The sequence below is a fragment of the Labrus bergylta genome, chromosome 10, assembly GCF_963930695.1.
Source record: "Labrus bergylta chromosome 10, fLabBer1.1, whole genome shotgun sequence".
NCBI lineage: Eukaryota > Metazoa > Chordata > Actinopteri > Labriformes > Labridae > Labrus > Labrus bergylta.
Window position 1 is genome coordinate 7,281,682 of NC_089204.1, and position 17,699 is coordinate 7,299,380.

Genomic DNA, 17,699 nt, shown 5'->3' on the forward strand with positions numbered 1-17,699 from the left:
TTTTTCCTTTTTTGGATTTGTTTGTTAGCGTGACATCATCGACGTCTGGTCTTATAAACTGTGAACGGAAAAGAAGAGATGGACGGGCCGGGCCAGTTCAAAGAAAGTTGGCAAGGTGCAGACGAAGATCCTGAGGCGACTTGCAAGATTCCAATAGTCTTTTAAACTTTTGGAATTTGGGGATCAAAACTCACATGAAAATCCAACATGACATCCAAGACTCTACATGGTGCAAACATGGTTTTCATTTTTCTTTGTTTGGATGTAAAAAGGTGCCGGTTAGCATGCAACAAGCACAGCATACTGTATACTCCCTGTAAGAATGTGTGATGGATGAGGAGTCATGCATCCTCCCAGAGGGACAGAGACCATTCTCCCTCCACAGCAGGGAGGGGGGGGGGGGGAGGCGGCCTGAGGACATCCCTCTCCTGTTACACCTCCTCCTCCTCCTCTGTGCTTCTCTGTGATCTCCGGATCTCTCTGATCGACTGTGGTAACTCCAGTGAGTCACTCTGTGAAACAAAAGCTGGACTTCTCCTCACCTGTGGGAGGAAATGTCATGTGGGCTGTGATTAGCGGTCAGACCGGAGGAAATGCAACTACCGGCGAGCGGAGAGGAGCGTGGGCGCTGTGTTTAGTGGTGCAAGAATCGTATAATCCCACAAACAGAGAGGAAGCTTTTAGAGTGTGGAGACACACAAGAAGAGAGGGAGTGTTTCTCTGTCACCTATCTCACTCCCCACCCCCTGTGACGGAGACTTCAGCAGATCATATGGAGGTCAGAGGACACAAAGATGGAGGTCAGGGTGATCAGTCGATCGGCTGGTTGTGTGTCCCTCGGGGCTGCAGAGGATGTAGCTGTCAGTTCAAACTTGACGGAGAGAAAAACACAAAAATGTCTCGACTCTGGAGCGAAGAAGAAATACTAGAAATGACCCATGTGTGCAACTTTATGATTTTACAAATTACATAATTGGTAAGAAGCTGTGGATTATTAACATGAAGATCAATGCAGCTGCAGACGCCCATGACCTTTATGTGTCTGTTCTGTATTAACTGAACATATGAAGTGTGTTTTACAGTAAGATGGTTGAGTCATATTGAGCTCTGTAATGATTCACAGATTTCCGACCGGCATGATGAATGCCTCTGCTCGATGCTTTTGACAAATTTTCACCACAAACACAAAACTTTCCCGAGCTGTTTCTGCTCCACACACCACTGGAGCGGCTGGATTTGTGTTTATTTGCCTGCAAAGAGCACGCTGTGAAATTCAGCACGGCTTTATAGACTGATGGTGGAGCAGAGGTTGTGCCAAAACTCAACACTTCTAATGCATCTGTGTTGGTTTGTCTGCGTTTGCTGTATGTCCTGTCTCATGTACAGGATTTCTTTGAAACGTTTATCTTTAAATTTAGGACAAACACGCTAAACTGGACTGATCAGAGTTGGTCAAGAAAACGCTCAGGGCGCACTCACACTAGGCCCCGTTGGACCAGGCCAGGACTAACCAGGCCTCACCTCTTTAACATAACGTCAAAAGACAGAGTGGCTGGATATTGGTGTTAAAGAAACATGGTTAAGTGTATTTCACATAATATGAGACCTTTAATTTAAATGGTCCGTGGGTCATTTGGTTTGCCAAGTGTGGCTAATGTTAGCATTGCTAGCACCTCGCTAGCTGTTAGTCCTCCCTGCTGGTTAACATACCTTTGTTAAATGTGGTTACACGCTGACATACAACCTCTTTTTATAGATCTAAACACTGACAAACGGCTCGGCTGATCACTGATCTGTTCACGGTGCTGGTTTACATCCGGGTAGTAGATCAGGAGAGCAGATCCATTGACCGGAGTTACAGCTCTGACTAGTGGCAGACGGCTGCGCTGCAGTTTAAGCACATCTAGTGTTGTAGTTCTCAAAATAGGTCTTGCTCTCAAGGCGGCTTTTAGAAGTTCTCGATCTTGTCTCGGTCTCAGACTTGGTGGATTTTAAATCAAGACCGTTCAAGACCACCACTGACGGACTATTGTTCCAGGTCATCACTGAGATTAGAAGGAGAATGCCTCTTTCTAAAAGAACAAATCACTTCAATTCATTCATAATTTGAATTTTATCCCCCGGTTACGACCCCCTTGTCTCAGATTAATCTGGTCTCGGTTGTGGTCTTGACCGTCATTGAAGGCCAACATATTAATAATTTGTTCAACTGACTGTACTTCTGGTGCTGACTAGTGAGTGTTTGCAGTGTTCAGAGTAGACAAGCTCACTTTGAATCTTCCTCTGAGAATTTAGTTTTTTTTGTTCATGTTTACCAAAATCTTCCAAGCTCTAAATTTGCAGCGTTTTCTTCCCCGCTGTTTCTGATGTGAGCCTCGGAGGTCTTCTGTGTCACTGAATATTTTGTAATGCTAAACAGCAGAACAGACTAAATGTGATTTATTATGCAGACATAATAAATGTCTGCCTCTCCTGCATTAATGTAATGTTGATTATGGATTTGTTGGAGTCCGGTCTTTGAATCGGGACGTTTTTTAAATATGTAAAAACGAGGCTAATGATGTGAAGATGTTCTGGCCTTTAATCTCTCTCCATTCATCTGATCTCTTTTGTCTCTTCAAAGCATCTGAGGAACAGTTTGAACCAAGACTAAAAATAAATATATAGACAAAGCTCATGGTTCTTTAAACAGGTTTTAATATGAAGATCTTGGTAACATACTTAACAAGCCCGAGCAGTATCAAACTGCAGAATGAACAACGTTCAGCGGGGAAGCAGACACACTGACGGTCCTGATTCAAGGATGCTGTAAAGACTTGGTCACGACTGAATTAAGACGACGTGGTTGGAAGTTTCCTTTTCATTAAGCAGGAAGAAAAACTTTATACAGAAACACGACAATCAAAGGAAAATAAAATCAAAGAAATAAGGGAATAAGACTGGAAAGAAAACATCCCATTCAGCGATTCAAATCTACAACTACATGGTGCACGCACACACACACAAACATACTCTCTCTCTCTCACACACACATGCACGCACAAACATACTCTCTCTCTCACACACACATGCACGCACAGAAACATACTCTCTCTCACACACACACACACACACACACACACACACACTTGCCAAAAGAAGAGACACACTGTGAGGGTTTAATGGACGATGAAGTGATATTAAAACACACGTCACACATGGAGCATGCGGCAGCTCTTCGGATCATAAATACGGTCAGTAGTAGTGATTCTTTTTTTTTTTTTTATGCATTTCAACAAACAGGTGCACTGCACATTAGAAAATATTTGTTTAACCCACAGACTGTACAAAAAGATGGACGACATAATGGATCCTTAAAAGTGAAGCCAAAACTTTTAGAGCTCCCCCTGCTGGCTGTGTAGTATATGTCATAAGCTCCGCCTCCTCTGTCTTAACACGAGTCAAACCATAAAATTAAAACACGTCTGATTAATGTTTCTCTAACACTGTGTTCATTTCTGAGTTATAATTATTTGATGATATAAAAGGGGAATAACGTCATGATTGACAGCTCCATTGACCAATGACGCTCCTGCGTTTCTGTGCTGTGATTAGAGAAGGGAACGAACACAAAAGTCACTAAACTTTTAATAACCCTGTTTGTCTGCTTCAAACCGACACCATGATCTGTTCTGCTTTGGACTGAACCCACCTGAGCGACCTTTGACCTTTTAACAGGAAGTTAACTGTGTTTTGGTAAGAGGAAGAGGCGGGATGTCTGAGCTTCAGCTCCACCTCTCTCTCTCTGCACACTCTGATATTTTGGCCTCATGTTTGTACAACGACAGAAGGTGGAGACACATCGTCCATCTTTATAACCCGTCAATGGTTAAACCCTTTTTCTTTTTTTTTAAACCTCATACGTCCCTCTTTCCGAAGAACTTTTTAAAGACGGACTTGTTGCGTGGACGCGGCAGGCTGGTGAAGCTCGTCAGAGCCTGAGAGTCCTGACAGGTGTCCTGCTGCCAGCCGGCTGAGGCCAGCAGGGGGCGCTCTGAGTTCCTGCTCACAGATGAACCGTCTGAGGATTTGTCTCCTACTACCAGAGTCACACAGTAGTTTGAGCCGCTCTCCAGGCCTCGGCCTGCCGGAGCGTGCCACATCGGTTTGATCCTCTGAAAAGTCGCTGAGAGGAAACAAAGACGGAACATCAAGAGTTAAAAAAAAATCTGCTGTTTACAATCCTCAGACTCATGACATCATTGAGGTTAATAAGTGTGAGCTCACCTGATGTGAAGGAGTGGGAGCGGCGCTTGTTGCTGAGCCAGTCCTGATCGCTGCAGACCGGGGAACAAGGAGAGACGGAGGTGTTTTCTCTGGATGATCCAGACAGACGGTGAGTCATCGTCTGCTTTAAACTGCCTTCATCATCATCATCGTCATCTACAGAGAGACAGGCGGTTATTATGGACATTTACAAACACTGCAGGACTTCAATAACAGGTTTCATTTTTTATCAAACTGATGATTGGATTAAGTGTTTTGAAAATGTTTTGTCAATAGATGAAGACCTTTAACTTCTCGGTGTTTGAATTGATGATTTTAAAGAATATTACCTACTAATAATGTGCTGCTTCATTTCTTTTATACTTCCACATCATGTTTAGATTCTACATTAAAGTAACTCTGACACCTAGTGTTTAAAATGGGTACTGCAGTCTAAATTCTAAACATTGTAAAGAGCTGTCTCCCCCCGCCCCCTCTTCTCTAGAGTAGATGCTCACACAGGTCACCATGTGGTGGACACTGAAGCTTCAGTGTTTAGCCAGCTCTGCATCGGTCTGTAAACCTTTCTGTGTTCTAACCTCTCTCCATTTTTCAAAAGCATCTCCAATATTGATCCTAGTTTGAGCACGTTTCTGCTCGTGGAGCTTATTAGAAACATGCAGAGGCTTTTTAGGTCGGGTACAATCACTTCTATCTGAACCAGTTTGACCTGATAACTGCTCTCATATCTGGCAAACCGAGGGGCGTCCAAAACGGCCGTGTTGGGGGGGGGGGGGGGGGGGGGGGGTCGCCTTAAAAGCGCCTACCTTCTCTGGTCCAAACAAATCCAGAGCATTCAGGACCAGAATCTAAAGTTAGAAGGAGGACATACTAGCTGCTGCATTGTTGTCAGAGAAGCCAGCACTTCAACATAACATGTTTCCTTAATGTCTGATCATATAGTAAGGTCACTTTATCATTTCAGTCTCTACACATCTCACTGATTGCTCCTTTAACGAGTTACCATTTCAAAACTCTCCTTACCTCTTATTTATTGTGTCCTTCATTGAATTAATTAAAGATGTATTATTTATTTTTAATACAATAATCATTGAAAAATGTTAAATACACATTAAAAGAGCAGACTCTAAATGTCTTTAGAATCTAAATGATTTGTTAATGCATTTCAGCTTTGCAGTCCTCTGTTACTGTTAATGTGGATCAACAACACCACAGCTCCCCCTAGTGGTTCAAAGTTCCCCTGCAGCGGCAGCTCATGTTCTCCTCTGTGGTTGGAGCACTTACAGGTCAGGTTGAAACACTACAACGCTAAATAAAATCCTGAATTCAATTTGTAACCCTACAGCTCCCTCGGGGGGGGGGGGGGGGGGGCTGGAGCTGAACTGGCTCGGCTGATGAAGTCATCGTGGAGATGAAATGAATAAAACTCCTGTTGGATCAATAACTACCACGGAGGAGAGGGTCCTCTAACCACACGGCCTCAGAGGGGATATACAGTAGCTAACAGAAGAGGGCGGAGCTTGTGTAGCGTCTCCTGAGCACATTAACGTTCAGTAACCTCTCTGAAGGTAAACATGCTTTTTGTGCACTCAGCTCATGTCTCACCACAGCAGCCTCCCTGAGAGGACGCCTTCTCCACACTCCTGACTCCTCTCTGCTGCCGGTGACTGAACTCCCGGGTGAGGACAACGATCTCTTTGGTTTGGGCGGTGCCCGGTGGTTTGCGAATGGGGAACGTGGAGGTGACATCATGCTGGGAGGAGCAGTAGCATTTGGCGAGACGGTGACAGGCGGAGCAGGGGGAGGGCTTTCTGGAAGAACAGAGGAAACTGTTTTTAATATCACTGAACTTTGATCAACGTCAGGATGGGAAGCATGTTGAGACAGTCGAACCGTCATATCTTACAAGGACATGGAGAAGTCTGGAGCAGCAGGGGCGCTGGATAACGACGACACAGTCTCATTCAGACCTTTGAAGAAAATAAAAACACGTCATGATTCAAATCATTTTCATATTTAAACTTCAGTAGCAACATGAGCTTTGAATTAAACTGTCTACACAATAGTTTAGTACAAGAATTACATCAGGGACAAACACTGAACAAACTATAAACAACACTTCTGTTTTTGATCCTAGTTGAAATCAAACACGAAACATCTTTTCCTCTCAGTCTTTGTTCACACTTCTGTGTGAGCACTTCCTTCTTTATCGAGATAACCCGTCCACCTGACAGGTGTGGCATCAAGATGCAGACGAGACCGCACGCTGAAGTGTTAGATCAAGAACTACAAGTGGGCTTTACATTAACCCCCACTTGTAGTTACATTTATTTTCTTTACATGCACTTTGTGAGTAGGTTACATACACTGTAAGGTTTTTTCTCATAGTCCACTGCACAGCTCCTACATTGAATTTGAAGAGAGTTTGTTCTTCTATTGCAAAGTGTTTGTAGAGTGTATATTATTCATATTTATATGTATTTATATGCATCCTTGCATATATTTTCCAAACTGCGCTGCTGTTTTATGAATATTAAAACAGCTATTTTTTCTTAATGTGCTAATGTTCTGTTTTAATACGGTTTAATAATTATTTTTTGTTTGGGTCACTTTTACTTTAATTGGAAGGACAGCTGAAAAGAGAGAGACAGAAATTTGTTGGGAGGAGAAAGGGTCGAGGTCGGACTCGAACCCAGGCTGCGACCACGAGGACTACAGTCTCCAAACATGAGGAGCCATAACTGCTCGGCTCTCTGGCGCCGTCTTAAATGAATCAGTGCTAAGTCACAGAAAAGTGCTCCACAGCGTCCTCGGAGAAGGTGAGAGGAGTGAAGAGTGCATCAAGTTTCAGTCATCATGTTTTTTTGTCTCTCTTTTACTCCCGACTCCAGAGATGCTGCCACTTGGTTTTATGAAGTGTATTTTTGATCTCACCTGTGTTTGCTTGTATTTTCATCATCCATTTCTTCATCAGGAATCGAGAGGAGGCGTTGAGCAGATACTCAGACCCGTCACGGAGCCTGAGGAGAGGTGAGAGAAGATGACAGTTACAACCTCCAAACACACAGACGTTTATACATTGATCATCTTTTACATCTGCAGAGTCTTCAGACAGCATCAAAGTGATTCAGAGGGGGTTTCCGTCTTACTGGAGTCGCAGACAGTTGGCTTTTTTGGTGTACTCAGGTGCGGGCGTGCACTCAGCTCCCAGCAGGTTCAGCGGCAGACTGCATGCAGAGCTCTGCAGCAGAAAGGCATCATAACTAACTTCATGAAATCCATTTAAATGATTCATCATTTCTGATTCTTTGAGTTGTATATTTCTGCTCACCCTCAGTGTGTCCTTTCTGTCCTGGTAGAAGCACAAGGTGTGTCTGTAGAGGACAGCGTGGTATGAGTTCCAGCCTCTGGAGGTCGCCTGTGAAAATAAGATATGAGTTTGTGCTGCCGACTGCGAGCTTTCCATCTGCTTGCCTGAAACTCTGAACGAGTCTTTCTTACTTTCTTTCCTCCAAACTGCAGCTTGTGTTTCCGCTCCAGTGTACCCTCCATCGACTGCAGCTCAGACTTTCCACTCTGAGAGAAATAAACACAGCACATTTACACAAAATGAAACAAACACCTCCCTCTGAGCCGTATTTCTAACAGGTTGAATTCACTCTCACCAGGGTGATACAGCGCCCTCTGGTGGACATCGGTTCTTCCTGCGTCTCCTTGACATGCAGGCTGTGAGAGGCTTTTCTCTGCTGACAGACGCCTTCCACATTCATATGAACTGACAGCAGACTCATCGACTGGTCCTGATCAGAGAGACAGAGACGACAGAAGGTGAGCTGCTCATTTCATCTCAACAACAAAAGCTTCTGATCTCACCTAAACATTTGTTTGTATGCACTTGGTTCTTACTTCATTAATTAGGACTCTCATGTATGAAACAGGGAGGGTTAAACTTTCAGTCCACCCAAATTACATGGAACAAAAATTCTAACACTACAATAATGAGAGGCTGATTTGACGTGTCTATGATGCTTCCTGAGAGATAAATCACATTCACACTCAAACTCTGGGTAGTATTTAAACTGTACCCAAGAAGTGCTAACGCAGGAGTCCCAAAATCTGCAGTTCCTCCAGTGTCCACTAGAGGCTGTCTTGTAAGTAATTTGGGTGAACTGATTCTGTCTCACAGGATTTTTTGATATCACAGATTTTCATACGCTGACCTCACCTTCACACAGCCCGTGTGCTCATCCACCTCCTCCCCCACCTTCGCCTCCTCCCCCTCCTCCTCGTCCTCTCTGTACTGATAAATATATCTCTGATTGTCACTGACATCCGGGAGCTTCACTGGGTCGGACGCTGTCTCGTTCACCGTCACTGAGCTCTTGCTGGCTGGTTCTCTGTTAGGAAACGCTGCCCAGGACCTCCTGTCTCCAGCGGCCAGCAGGGGGAGCTGACCTTTAGATTCCTTGTTGTAACCAAGCAGGCTCTGAATGTGGGAGGGCAGTCTGAACTCAGCCACCAGGAGGTTTGGTGCTGAGGCTGTGGCCAGGTTCCTGTAGAGTACTGCAGGGGTTTGAGGGGATGGGGAGGGTGAGGGGGGCTGTGTGGGTTGGTGTGAGGGTTCAGTCTCATCCTGGTTGGGCTGGTACATGATGTCTGAGCAGATACTCTGTCTGTAGTTACTTTTCTGGTTCCAGATGTCCTCCAGCTCCTCCTCTTCCTCCTCAAACTGCTGGTGGTCGAGGTGCACCGGCTCTGTTTCTGACTCGGCTGAGTTTGTCGTTGGACCTGGAGGACTCAGAGTGTCCTCCCTTCTTTTAGTGCAGTCTACCCCTTCCACCTCCAAGGAGAGGAGCCTCCCCACCACTCCTCTGGGCTGCTCCTGACACGGAGCATCGGTGCAGAGCCTGATGCTGCTGGAGGTGGAGATCCCAGAGTCCACAGAGTCCTGACGGACACTCACGCTCACCGTGGACTTCAGATTGACGACCAAGTGAGACGCCTGGCTCTGACTCTGAAGGCCAGGACTGTCTTCATGCGAACTGTGAGGTCTGGAACATTTATGGTACATGTGTCCACTTAGGTCTTTAATGAGCGTGTGCACACTCAGGCAGCCATGTTTATGTTCAGTGTGGGGTTGGTTAACATAAATAGGGAGCTGTGTGGACAGGCTGGTGTCACCTTTATCAGCTGGACTGGTTTTAACCTCTGAGGACATTTTGTCCAACTCCTGCTCTGCGTCCTCCTGCAGACTGTACTCAGTTTTCAACAGGTCGTTACAGGGTACAGTGTGGTCCTCGCCCTCCTCTCGAGTCACAGGAGGAGGTGGTGTTTGGAGACTTGTGTCCACATCAAGAAGACCTTTCACTACAGCAGTTGAAGACGGGGCTTCAGAAGCACACAGATCTGCTGATGTGTGTGTGACGGCAGCAGGAGCAGCTCGAGTCTGTTTGAAGGAGCTCAGATCTGAGTGTCTCTGTGAGAGGGGGTCTGGATCAGTCCCGGCTCCTGTTTTAGACTCCGGCGGGGCGATAGTGATGATGTCCTGGATGCTGGGGATGAGCGCCATGTCTTTAGGGAGCTCGAAGCTTAGCACGGAGCCCAGAGAGAGGAATCTGCAGTGAGTCCTCACAGGGTTCGAGTCGAGCAGATCGTTCGTCCCCTCTGAAACAGCGTATGGAATGATGCTGTATTCCCCTGAACACTCTGTGTCTATGTCCTTCAGCAGGGGGTTCTTCATGTAGGCCGTGGCTTCTACTGCATCCCTGCTCTTTGGGGAACTCTTCTTCCTCCTGGCTTCCTTCAGAGGCCATGTGTGTGTGTCGTATGTGAACGTCTCATAGTCATACTGAAGCCTCCCCTCTGCTCGCTCCTCCACTCCCATGATTTTCTGAATGGTGTGTCTGCGAGCGTCCCGCTTCCTCTTCCTCTTCTTGCCCATCCTCTTCAGGCTGCTGAAGATGGAGCTGCTGCCGCCCGCGGTCATAGGGTGGAAGGACACGTTGGCTGTCTGAGGTGCATGCGCTGTGGATGACGGAGAAGAGGAGGAGGAGGAGGACGACGGCGGCGAGAAAGTAGGGGAGGCTGAGGCTGCAGAGCGGCTCTTTTGGCGGGGCAGGGTGATACTCTCGTACACTGGTGCTGCAGACGAGTTGTTATCCTTCACATGCAGGTAGGTGCTTACCTGTAAAACGAAAAGAGAGGATGTTAGGTTTTTGTTTGCACATCACTCCGACTATACATGCTTTGTCGTTTAAAAAAACACCAGGAAGACTCATGCATGCTGCAGGCTGGAGTCTAGGGTTGTCACTGTACCAGAATCTTAATTTAATTTAAGACATTTTTCAGAATGCAGTTTGTTTCAAAAGCGCCGTAACTAAGCTCAGTCGTCATCACGTCTTTGTAGGTTCATATTAATTCTGTGACAGCGTAATATTGGTGTCCCAGTCTGTGAGTTCACATTGCCGCTAAGGAAGCACGGCACAGCGGGAGCTCCACGCACACACAGGCTTGTGTGTGTGTGGAGCTACATTCAGATTGAAGGCGAAATGCCACCACATCTTAAAACAGCAGCATGATTAGGACTTTTGATTTGATACTAATAAGAGTCAAAGATACTGGGGTGCTGGTGGCGCAATGGTTGGGGCCCGCGCCCCATGTATCGAGGCTGTCTTCTCAAGCGTACGGCCCGGGTTCGCGTCCCGCCTGTGGCCTCTTTCCCGCGTGTCGTTCCCCACTCTCTCTCCCTGGTTTCCGACTCTATCCACTTTTTTTTTAAGTTAAAGATACTGATACCAGTTTTGATGCCCCATGGGGAAAAAAACAGAAGTCCTGGAAACCCAATAATGCTTCTTTTTTTTTTTTAATGACTAGAACTTCCACTGCTCTGTGTCTGTTTGTAGGAGACTTTATATTTATATTTGTCCACCTGTGAATTTGAAATGACCACTGCTGCAGCAGCTTTTGGTTAAAACTACGAGTAAAGATCTGATGTTTTTCAAAGCTTTGTTACTTTTGGATTCTGTTGAATGTAAAAATAAAACACGTGGTATGGAGGAGTACTGAAAGTGATGACAACCTCACTGGAGCCCTGCGGTTTTTTGCAAAAACAAGACGTATTTAATAAGTTACACATGACGATAGACAAACTGTTTAAAACAATCAGCTACTATTCAAACATCCAACATCGAGAAAACAATGGATTTAGAAATATACAAACCTCACACAGCAATGCAGATGTAAAACAACAACACAAACATGAGATGAGAGGAACAAGAGAACATAGACAGAGATGCATTTCCACGCCTGCAGATGGTAATCAGAATCACATGTGTCTGTACATGCCGTCATGTGCAGCTGTAATGGTTTGACCTTCCAACTCTGTGACTAATCTCTTGTTTCTGTGGAAGCCCCAGACTATAAATCACTGTGTGCAGTCTGGGGGCCTTTCTACTGAGTTCAGCACCAGTTCTCTCTCTAATGACTGCGCCTGTGTTGGCGTTACAGACACCCTCCTGCTGGGAGCCATTTTGGAGCACAAGTTTCATAGGAAGTGAAGATGAGGTCACTTATTTTACACCGTCGTGGCAGCGCCTCACAGAGACGGACAAGAGTAGGCTCACCTCAGGATGGGGGGTGAAATGACAGAGGGGGGAGAGAGAGAGAGAGAAAGAGAGAGAGAGTCTGTCAACATTCACAGCAGGAGGGCGAGCGAGAGTGTGTTTCTTACTCATCACCCTCTTTCTGTCTCTGTCATCAGAGCTTCCAGGCAGAAATCCAGACTCATGAACGAGTCCAGGTCCAAAGAAAAGTTTCATCAGAGGAAAGTTGGACTGTAAGTGTACTGATTAATTGTCTGAGCGTCTGCAGGGGATTTATTCATTCATCTGAGTTTACACAAGACGAGCTGAAGGGAAAAAGACTACTGACAGATGATTGTATGAAGAGGTCGTCGTCGTCTTTAGTCAAAGGTCCGCCTTTGTTTTCACTGCATCTAGCTTACTGAACAATCCGTGTTAAAACAGGTTACAAGACTCCCTTCACTCTCCAAACTGCAGAGATAACTCAGAGTCTATTTCACACCAAGCACTCGACAACAGTTTGTAACCCTACTTCACTATGAATCCAAAACGTTTATCTACAGTTTAACTGGATATGAAAAGATTTCTGAGTTGTAATAATACTTGATGTTGGGTATAAAAACATTGAATACGTTATGATTACTTGTAACAAGGCAACACAACACAGCACATAGAAAATATGTTGTCACGATGTAGAAGAGACGCTTCACTGCATTTCAGTCATATTGTTCAAGTCTGACACAGAACTTCTTCTCTTTTGCATAAAAATTGAACGACACATCCGTTACTCAACACTACCGACATTTACTAATGTTGAAACTGATCACAGCTGATCTGGGATCCGTTCAGATTACCCCCCACGGCTTGGGCCTCTTGTGATCTACTTAACAAACAGGAAGTCAAGTCAGTCTTTTAAAAGGTGTTTTTAAATGAGTTCTTTGCAGACTTTCAAACAGAGACGTGGTGTCGTTAAGTGTTAATATTTCATTGTGTACGGTTTCTTTGTTTCTCACACTGTCTGTGCTTATCATGCAGGTATCTGCTGGTTGCTACGGGTGACCACAATCAGAAACGTATCGTTAACATCACAGTGTGCTGTCGTCTGTGGTTGTAAACTCGACCAAACAAACTCAGTACAGAGCGCTGTGATTGGTCCAAAATATAAAGTCCCTAAATGCATTACCATGCACTCTTTATACATGTATATGTTAGATCTGTATTTTAATCAAACTGTCTTTACTCTCAAAGCACTTCATCTTTTTGTTATGACGCTCATTTTGTCTACTTTCATGTCAAACACTTGATTCATTTATTTCCTGATTGCGAAGCCTTCAAGTCTCTGATTGTTTAAGTTTCTGCAGTTTAGTTTGAAATGATGCATTTAACAGTGAAGCGTTTTTGATTTATTTTCTCTCATTAACTGTACTTTAATCCAGCTGCGTTGACTTTGTCGATGGTGTATGTGCACATATGACAACACTTTAGCACGACTTGTTTTGGTTTTGTACTTTCACACCCGGTGTGCAGACAGGGCACCAGCAGCTCCGCTGCAGCCTGACTGAACCTCGTAACAGGAGTTAGTAGAGCATGCTGCCTGCAGAAACAACAACCTCACACAGCATGCAGTCCCAGCACACTTTGAGACGCAGCATGCAGCGCCAATTCACAAAGCGCAATTTACCTCGTTTGCACTCTGCCGATAAATCTTTTTCTTTCGTTTTAAACTACCCAAAGTATTTTCCAAAAGGCCCTGGCAGCGCCTCCAAAAGTTTTTACAGGCAGAAGGCTGAGGCACAGTGAGCTGAGGGAGAAAAATGGGGGAAAAGGAGGATGTGAAGGTGAAGAGAGGGAGGAATGAACAGCAGCAGGAGGTCCCATGCAGTGTCTCTACAGAGAATGAATGCTGCTGCTGTATTTCAGGAACAAATAGAAAAGTCCTAAAATAATGTTTTATTATCTTCTAGACTGAGTGGAGAATGTTTTTCTCACCCTGTGCATGGGCTCAAAGGACTCATCCACTTCCTCAGAGGTCCCAGCAGGTGGGTCCAGCACCTGAACCTGGCTGTCCCCTGTGTTAGCAAAGCTGAGGATGAGGTTCACCGTGCCCCCTAAAGCAGAAGCGCTGGGGTCTTTGAGGACCACGATAGACGGTTTGGGAGACTCTGAGGAGGGAGTGGAGGTCTCTCCGCCTGGTGGTCCGATGCATTTCATAACCTCATACCCGTCCTCGAACTGCTTCTCCTCTGAAGGCTCGGGATGTCGGAGCTGCAGGGAAGAAGGCCGACTGTCACCTGATGAATTCTGTCTGTCTTCATCAGAGGTGACGGCGGGGGGCTGATGGGAGACGTAGTCCTCTATCTCAGGAGGTGGACTCTTTGTAAGAAGCAATGGAGACAAAAATGAATGAATATTTACAACGGTGAATGAGAACTTTATCTGTACCAATTATGTTTGATACATCTTAAAAGCAGGACACGTTTAAGATTAGTTTAAAGCTAAAGCAAACTCCTCACATGGAGAAAAGGTACATTTGATCACTTTTAAGGGATTTATCTTATTTAAAAGAGTCATTCAGGCTTCTCGGTTCATCTACCTCTGTTCTCGGAGAGCACATCGTGGCCTCTGAATAAATGTTATCCTGTGGAAGCTCCTGTTTGCACTTTTTGTGAAGCCACTGTTTTTTCTGAGCCCTCCAGTGCACCAAGATCCAGCCAAGCATGCTCCTCAGCTCCTCCATGCGCTCTTTGACCTGCAACACATGACTCAGGGTTTGTACAGGCAGGACAAAATAAAACCAACAGTACAATTGAATATTTAAGAGGGTGTGTAGTCCTACTCACCATCTGTCTGAGATGGTGTTCTTTGTCCAAAATGTTCCTCCCCGTGGCCACCAGCTCGTCAAACTCATCAAACTTCTGCTCGATCTGCAGGTCCAGCTCTGCAGCGAGCGGCTTCCGGCCATCTTTCCCAATATGCAAGGCAGCGTCAGAGAAAATGTAGGATCTGGTGTCTTCTGTCCATGAGCTGCTCAGATGAGTGGGGGGAGGGGGGAAGTAGGTGGTGGAGGAGACAAGGAACAGGGTTGTGAGGAAAGCCATACATCCCAAAAGAAAGAAAGAAACTGAGAATAAGCAGACGCTCCCTAATAGCGCAGACATTCATCGCCTTGTCACACTTGGCCCAGGAAACTCCAGCTGACCTCCTGAACACATCTTAAATTATACATTTCACCAGGGACCTGTGCTTAACAACGAGAACATCCTGTTCTCTCCTTTAGAAGATATCGTAATAGGCAGATGTTCTCATTGAGGATTACGAAAGAAAATCTGGTCAGGGAAAGGGTCACAACCCGCCCTGCTTACAAGGGGAGGGGATAAAAAAAAACACTACAGAATAGTATCCCCATATTACATGGATACAACTTCAAAGCATAAATCTTTTATTATGCAATTATTAGGATGATATGTAAATAAAAAATGTAACTTTTTGTTACTAGAAATCTATAACTGATTCTCATTTCCATGACAACATGCTGAGTATTTCTGTGGTGGCCAAAAAAAGATCAGAAGGTTAGAATTTAATATCAATTTAAAAGTAATGGCTTTTTGGGGGTGAAGATATCCTAGGGATAATGTTGCATGCCCCATGTACAGAGGCTCGTGGAATCCTCGTCGCAGCGGCCATGGGTTCGAATCCGACCTCTGCCCTTTGCTGCATGTCTCTCCCCCCCCCCGTCCTCCCAACATTTCCTATCTTTCTTCACCTGTCATATCTCTTAAAGGCAAAGGCCCAAAAAGTATTTTCAATGATCAAACAACGTTAATAGTACAGAAGCTTAATGTGTTGATAAAGGTTAAGTTTGTAGATCAATGCAATTTTTCTCTAAAAAAATAAAAATAAAAATAAAAAGGTTAGATAACCAGACTGAAAACTTTATAAAATCAGAAGTTGACAAAGCTTTCATTTGGAGATCATTTGCAGCTAGAGGTTATAAATTGTAATGCATGTTATCGTATAATTTAGATACTCAGAGTATGGTGCATCAACTTTGCATCATATATGTCCAATGACTCCCTCTTCTCTGCTTACATCATAGCGAGGTAGCTCCTGAAGAAGTCCTGGAGCTGCACAAACTCCTGCACCCGTGATTTGTTCTCCGTCACACTCCTCCCCAGCTCCGTCCAGCCCTGCAGCATCGCCCCGATCTTCGCCCCAAGCACGTGCACCTTCTCTGGGCACAGCTCCTCCAGCCGAGAAGCCTGCTCCTGCACCTCCTTTACCTCCTCCCTGATGACTTCATAGGTGACCTGTGGAGAGTCACACTACATATCCATCATCTCCCATCATGCACTGTATCTCTCAGGCAGCCTGTAGCAATAGTATCTCTGTATGACCTCATCAATGCTTTTTGCATATCATTCAGCTGGAGAGCCATATGGTCTACATATGGGCTGCCACGCCAAAGCAAGCTCCCACTGTTTTTTGTCCCTTTGACGAGCCGTAATTAATAGTGTTGACTGCTCTCTGGGAAGTATACTCCATAATGTTTCTCAGCTACAGTAAGCCTGAACACAGAGCTGTGGATGCCTGTCTGCTGACGGCATGCTTATTTCAGTTTGGGAGATTAGCTCATTTCTGCTCTTCAGTCGTATCAAGTCCAGACAGCTGTGTGTGTGTGTGTGTGTGTGTGTGTGTGTGTGTGTGTGTGTGTGTGTGTGTGTGTGTGTGTGATACACACCACACTGCCAAAAAATTACTCACACACAACTTTACCATCAACCAAGATCACACCTTCAACCAATGACCCCCAGGAGGCAAAACACACCCCACCTGATATTCTCACAAACACACACACACACACCCACGTCACACACTCTTACATTGTGAACAATAATGACTCACACACGCATAAATAAACATCCTGTGTGAATAACAAACTTTTCAACGCTCTGTGTGTGTATCTGTGGGATTGTTTACGGTGCAGTTTATACTATAAATCAAAGCAGGGTGGGCTGGCCCTTTTTTAGATGTGAGAAAATCTGGCACAACAGGAAACAGGCGGTGGAACAATGTGTTAGAGGAAAGTGAGGAGGAGGGGGAGGGGGGCTTTCTCTTCTAAACAATACTAAGCTGCTAAAATCTGTTCTGTTTCGCCAGAATCAATGGTATAAACAAGTAATGACCTCCAAAGACAAATTAAGCCAACACAGAAGTGCTATAACTGTAGTTCCTCCAGTGTCCACTAGAGTCTGTCTCCTGCAGTGAGTCTGTCCCCATAGAGCTCCATGTTAAAATAAACATGTTTACAGTCTGGTATAAAAACAGTTTGGGTCTCTAGAGCTCATTTCTCTCTTCAACTGTACAGGCTGAATGTTTATATAACTCACCTGTTTACATTATATTAAGGCTTAAAGGGATGTAGAATTAGGGGGTGTGGCCTCTTTGAGTGACAGGTGGGAGCTGCTAGCTGTCTGCTAGGTGTCCCCTCAGCTAATTCAGTCCCTGACCTTGAACCTCTGGGTCGTGTTTGTGCTGTTGGAGATTTGTTCTTGTAAATATCAGACTAATAATCTGTCTCTCTCTGTGAGCTTTATCAGACTAACAGACCGTCCAACAAGTCTTAGGTCCACTTTTTACAACCAGTCACATTAGAACTTTATTTTATTTACATGTTAGCAACAACTAGCAGCTAACTGAGTCTGTGAGACCCATACCTTGACTGTCATTTTGTTCAGTGTTTGTTATAAGTTGATTTTGTTGTTGTGGCGGACATGCATGGGAGTCAAGATTGTTGCTGGATTGGATTTTCACGGAAGAAGAAAACAGCAGACCATAATAAAGAGAAAAACTCAC

At 45.0% G+C, this 17,699-nt stretch overlaps 1 protein-coding gene and 1 long non-coding RNA gene across 6 annotated transcripts in view; one reads left to right on the forward strand and one right to left on the reverse strand.

Annotated features, from left to right (window-relative positions):
• Positions 1-2,679: 2,679 nt before the first annotated feature.
• The window catches only part of LOC109993882 (uncharacterized), a 37,643-nt gene continuing 22,623 nt past the window's right edge, over positions 2,680-17,699 (reverse strand). For 2 of the 3 annotated variants that reach the window (XM_065959296.1, XM_065959295.1), the window contains exons 20-34: positions 15,936-16,153; positions 14,687-14,870; positions 14,440-14,595; positions 13,836-14,219; positions 13,528-13,647; positions 8,492-10,450; positions 7,932-8,066; positions 7,768-7,842; positions 7,598-7,684; positions 7,416-7,507; positions 7,201-7,286; positions 6,173-6,236; positions 5,872-6,077; positions 4,267-4,422; positions 2,680-4,165 (exon numbers count right to left, since the gene is read on the reverse strand). In XM_065959296.1, coding sequence (XP_065815368.1) covers positions 3,897-4,165; positions 4,267-4,422; positions 5,872-6,077; positions 6,173-6,236; positions 7,201-7,286; positions 7,416-7,507; positions 7,598-7,684; positions 7,768-7,842; positions 7,932-8,066; positions 8,492-10,450; positions 13,528-13,647; positions 13,836-14,219; positions 14,440-14,595; positions 14,687-14,870; positions 15,936-16,153 — 4,191 coding nt within the window. In that variant the 3' untranslated portion in view covers positions 2,680-3,896. The remainder of the gene's footprint in view (positions 4,166-4,266; positions 4,423-5,871; positions 6,078-6,172; positions 6,237-7,200; positions 7,287-7,415; positions 7,508-7,597; positions 7,685-7,767; positions 7,843-7,931; positions 8,067-8,491; positions 10,451-13,527; positions 13,648-13,835; positions 14,220-14,439; positions 14,596-14,686; positions 14,871-15,935; positions 16,154-17,699) is intronic. The other variant, XM_020647002.3, reaches the window with a different exon arrangement.
• On the forward strand, positions 4,285-17,698 carry LOC136180334 (uncharacterized). 3 transcript variants are annotated; one of them, XR_010667001.1, is made up of 10 exons: positions 4,288-4,375; positions 5,436-5,552; positions 6,900-7,085; positions 7,241-7,296; positions 7,369-8,094; positions 10,217-10,438; positions 12,026-12,100; positions 13,811-14,614; positions 14,777-14,842; positions 15,943-17,698. It is a non-coding gene; the product is annotated as an uncharacterized lncRNA (long non-coding RNA). The 3 variants fall into 3 exon arrangements; XR_010667002.1 differs by lacking the exon at positions 5,436-5,552 and having other exon boundaries at positions 4,285-4,375; XR_010667003.1 differs by lacking the exon at positions 10,217-10,438.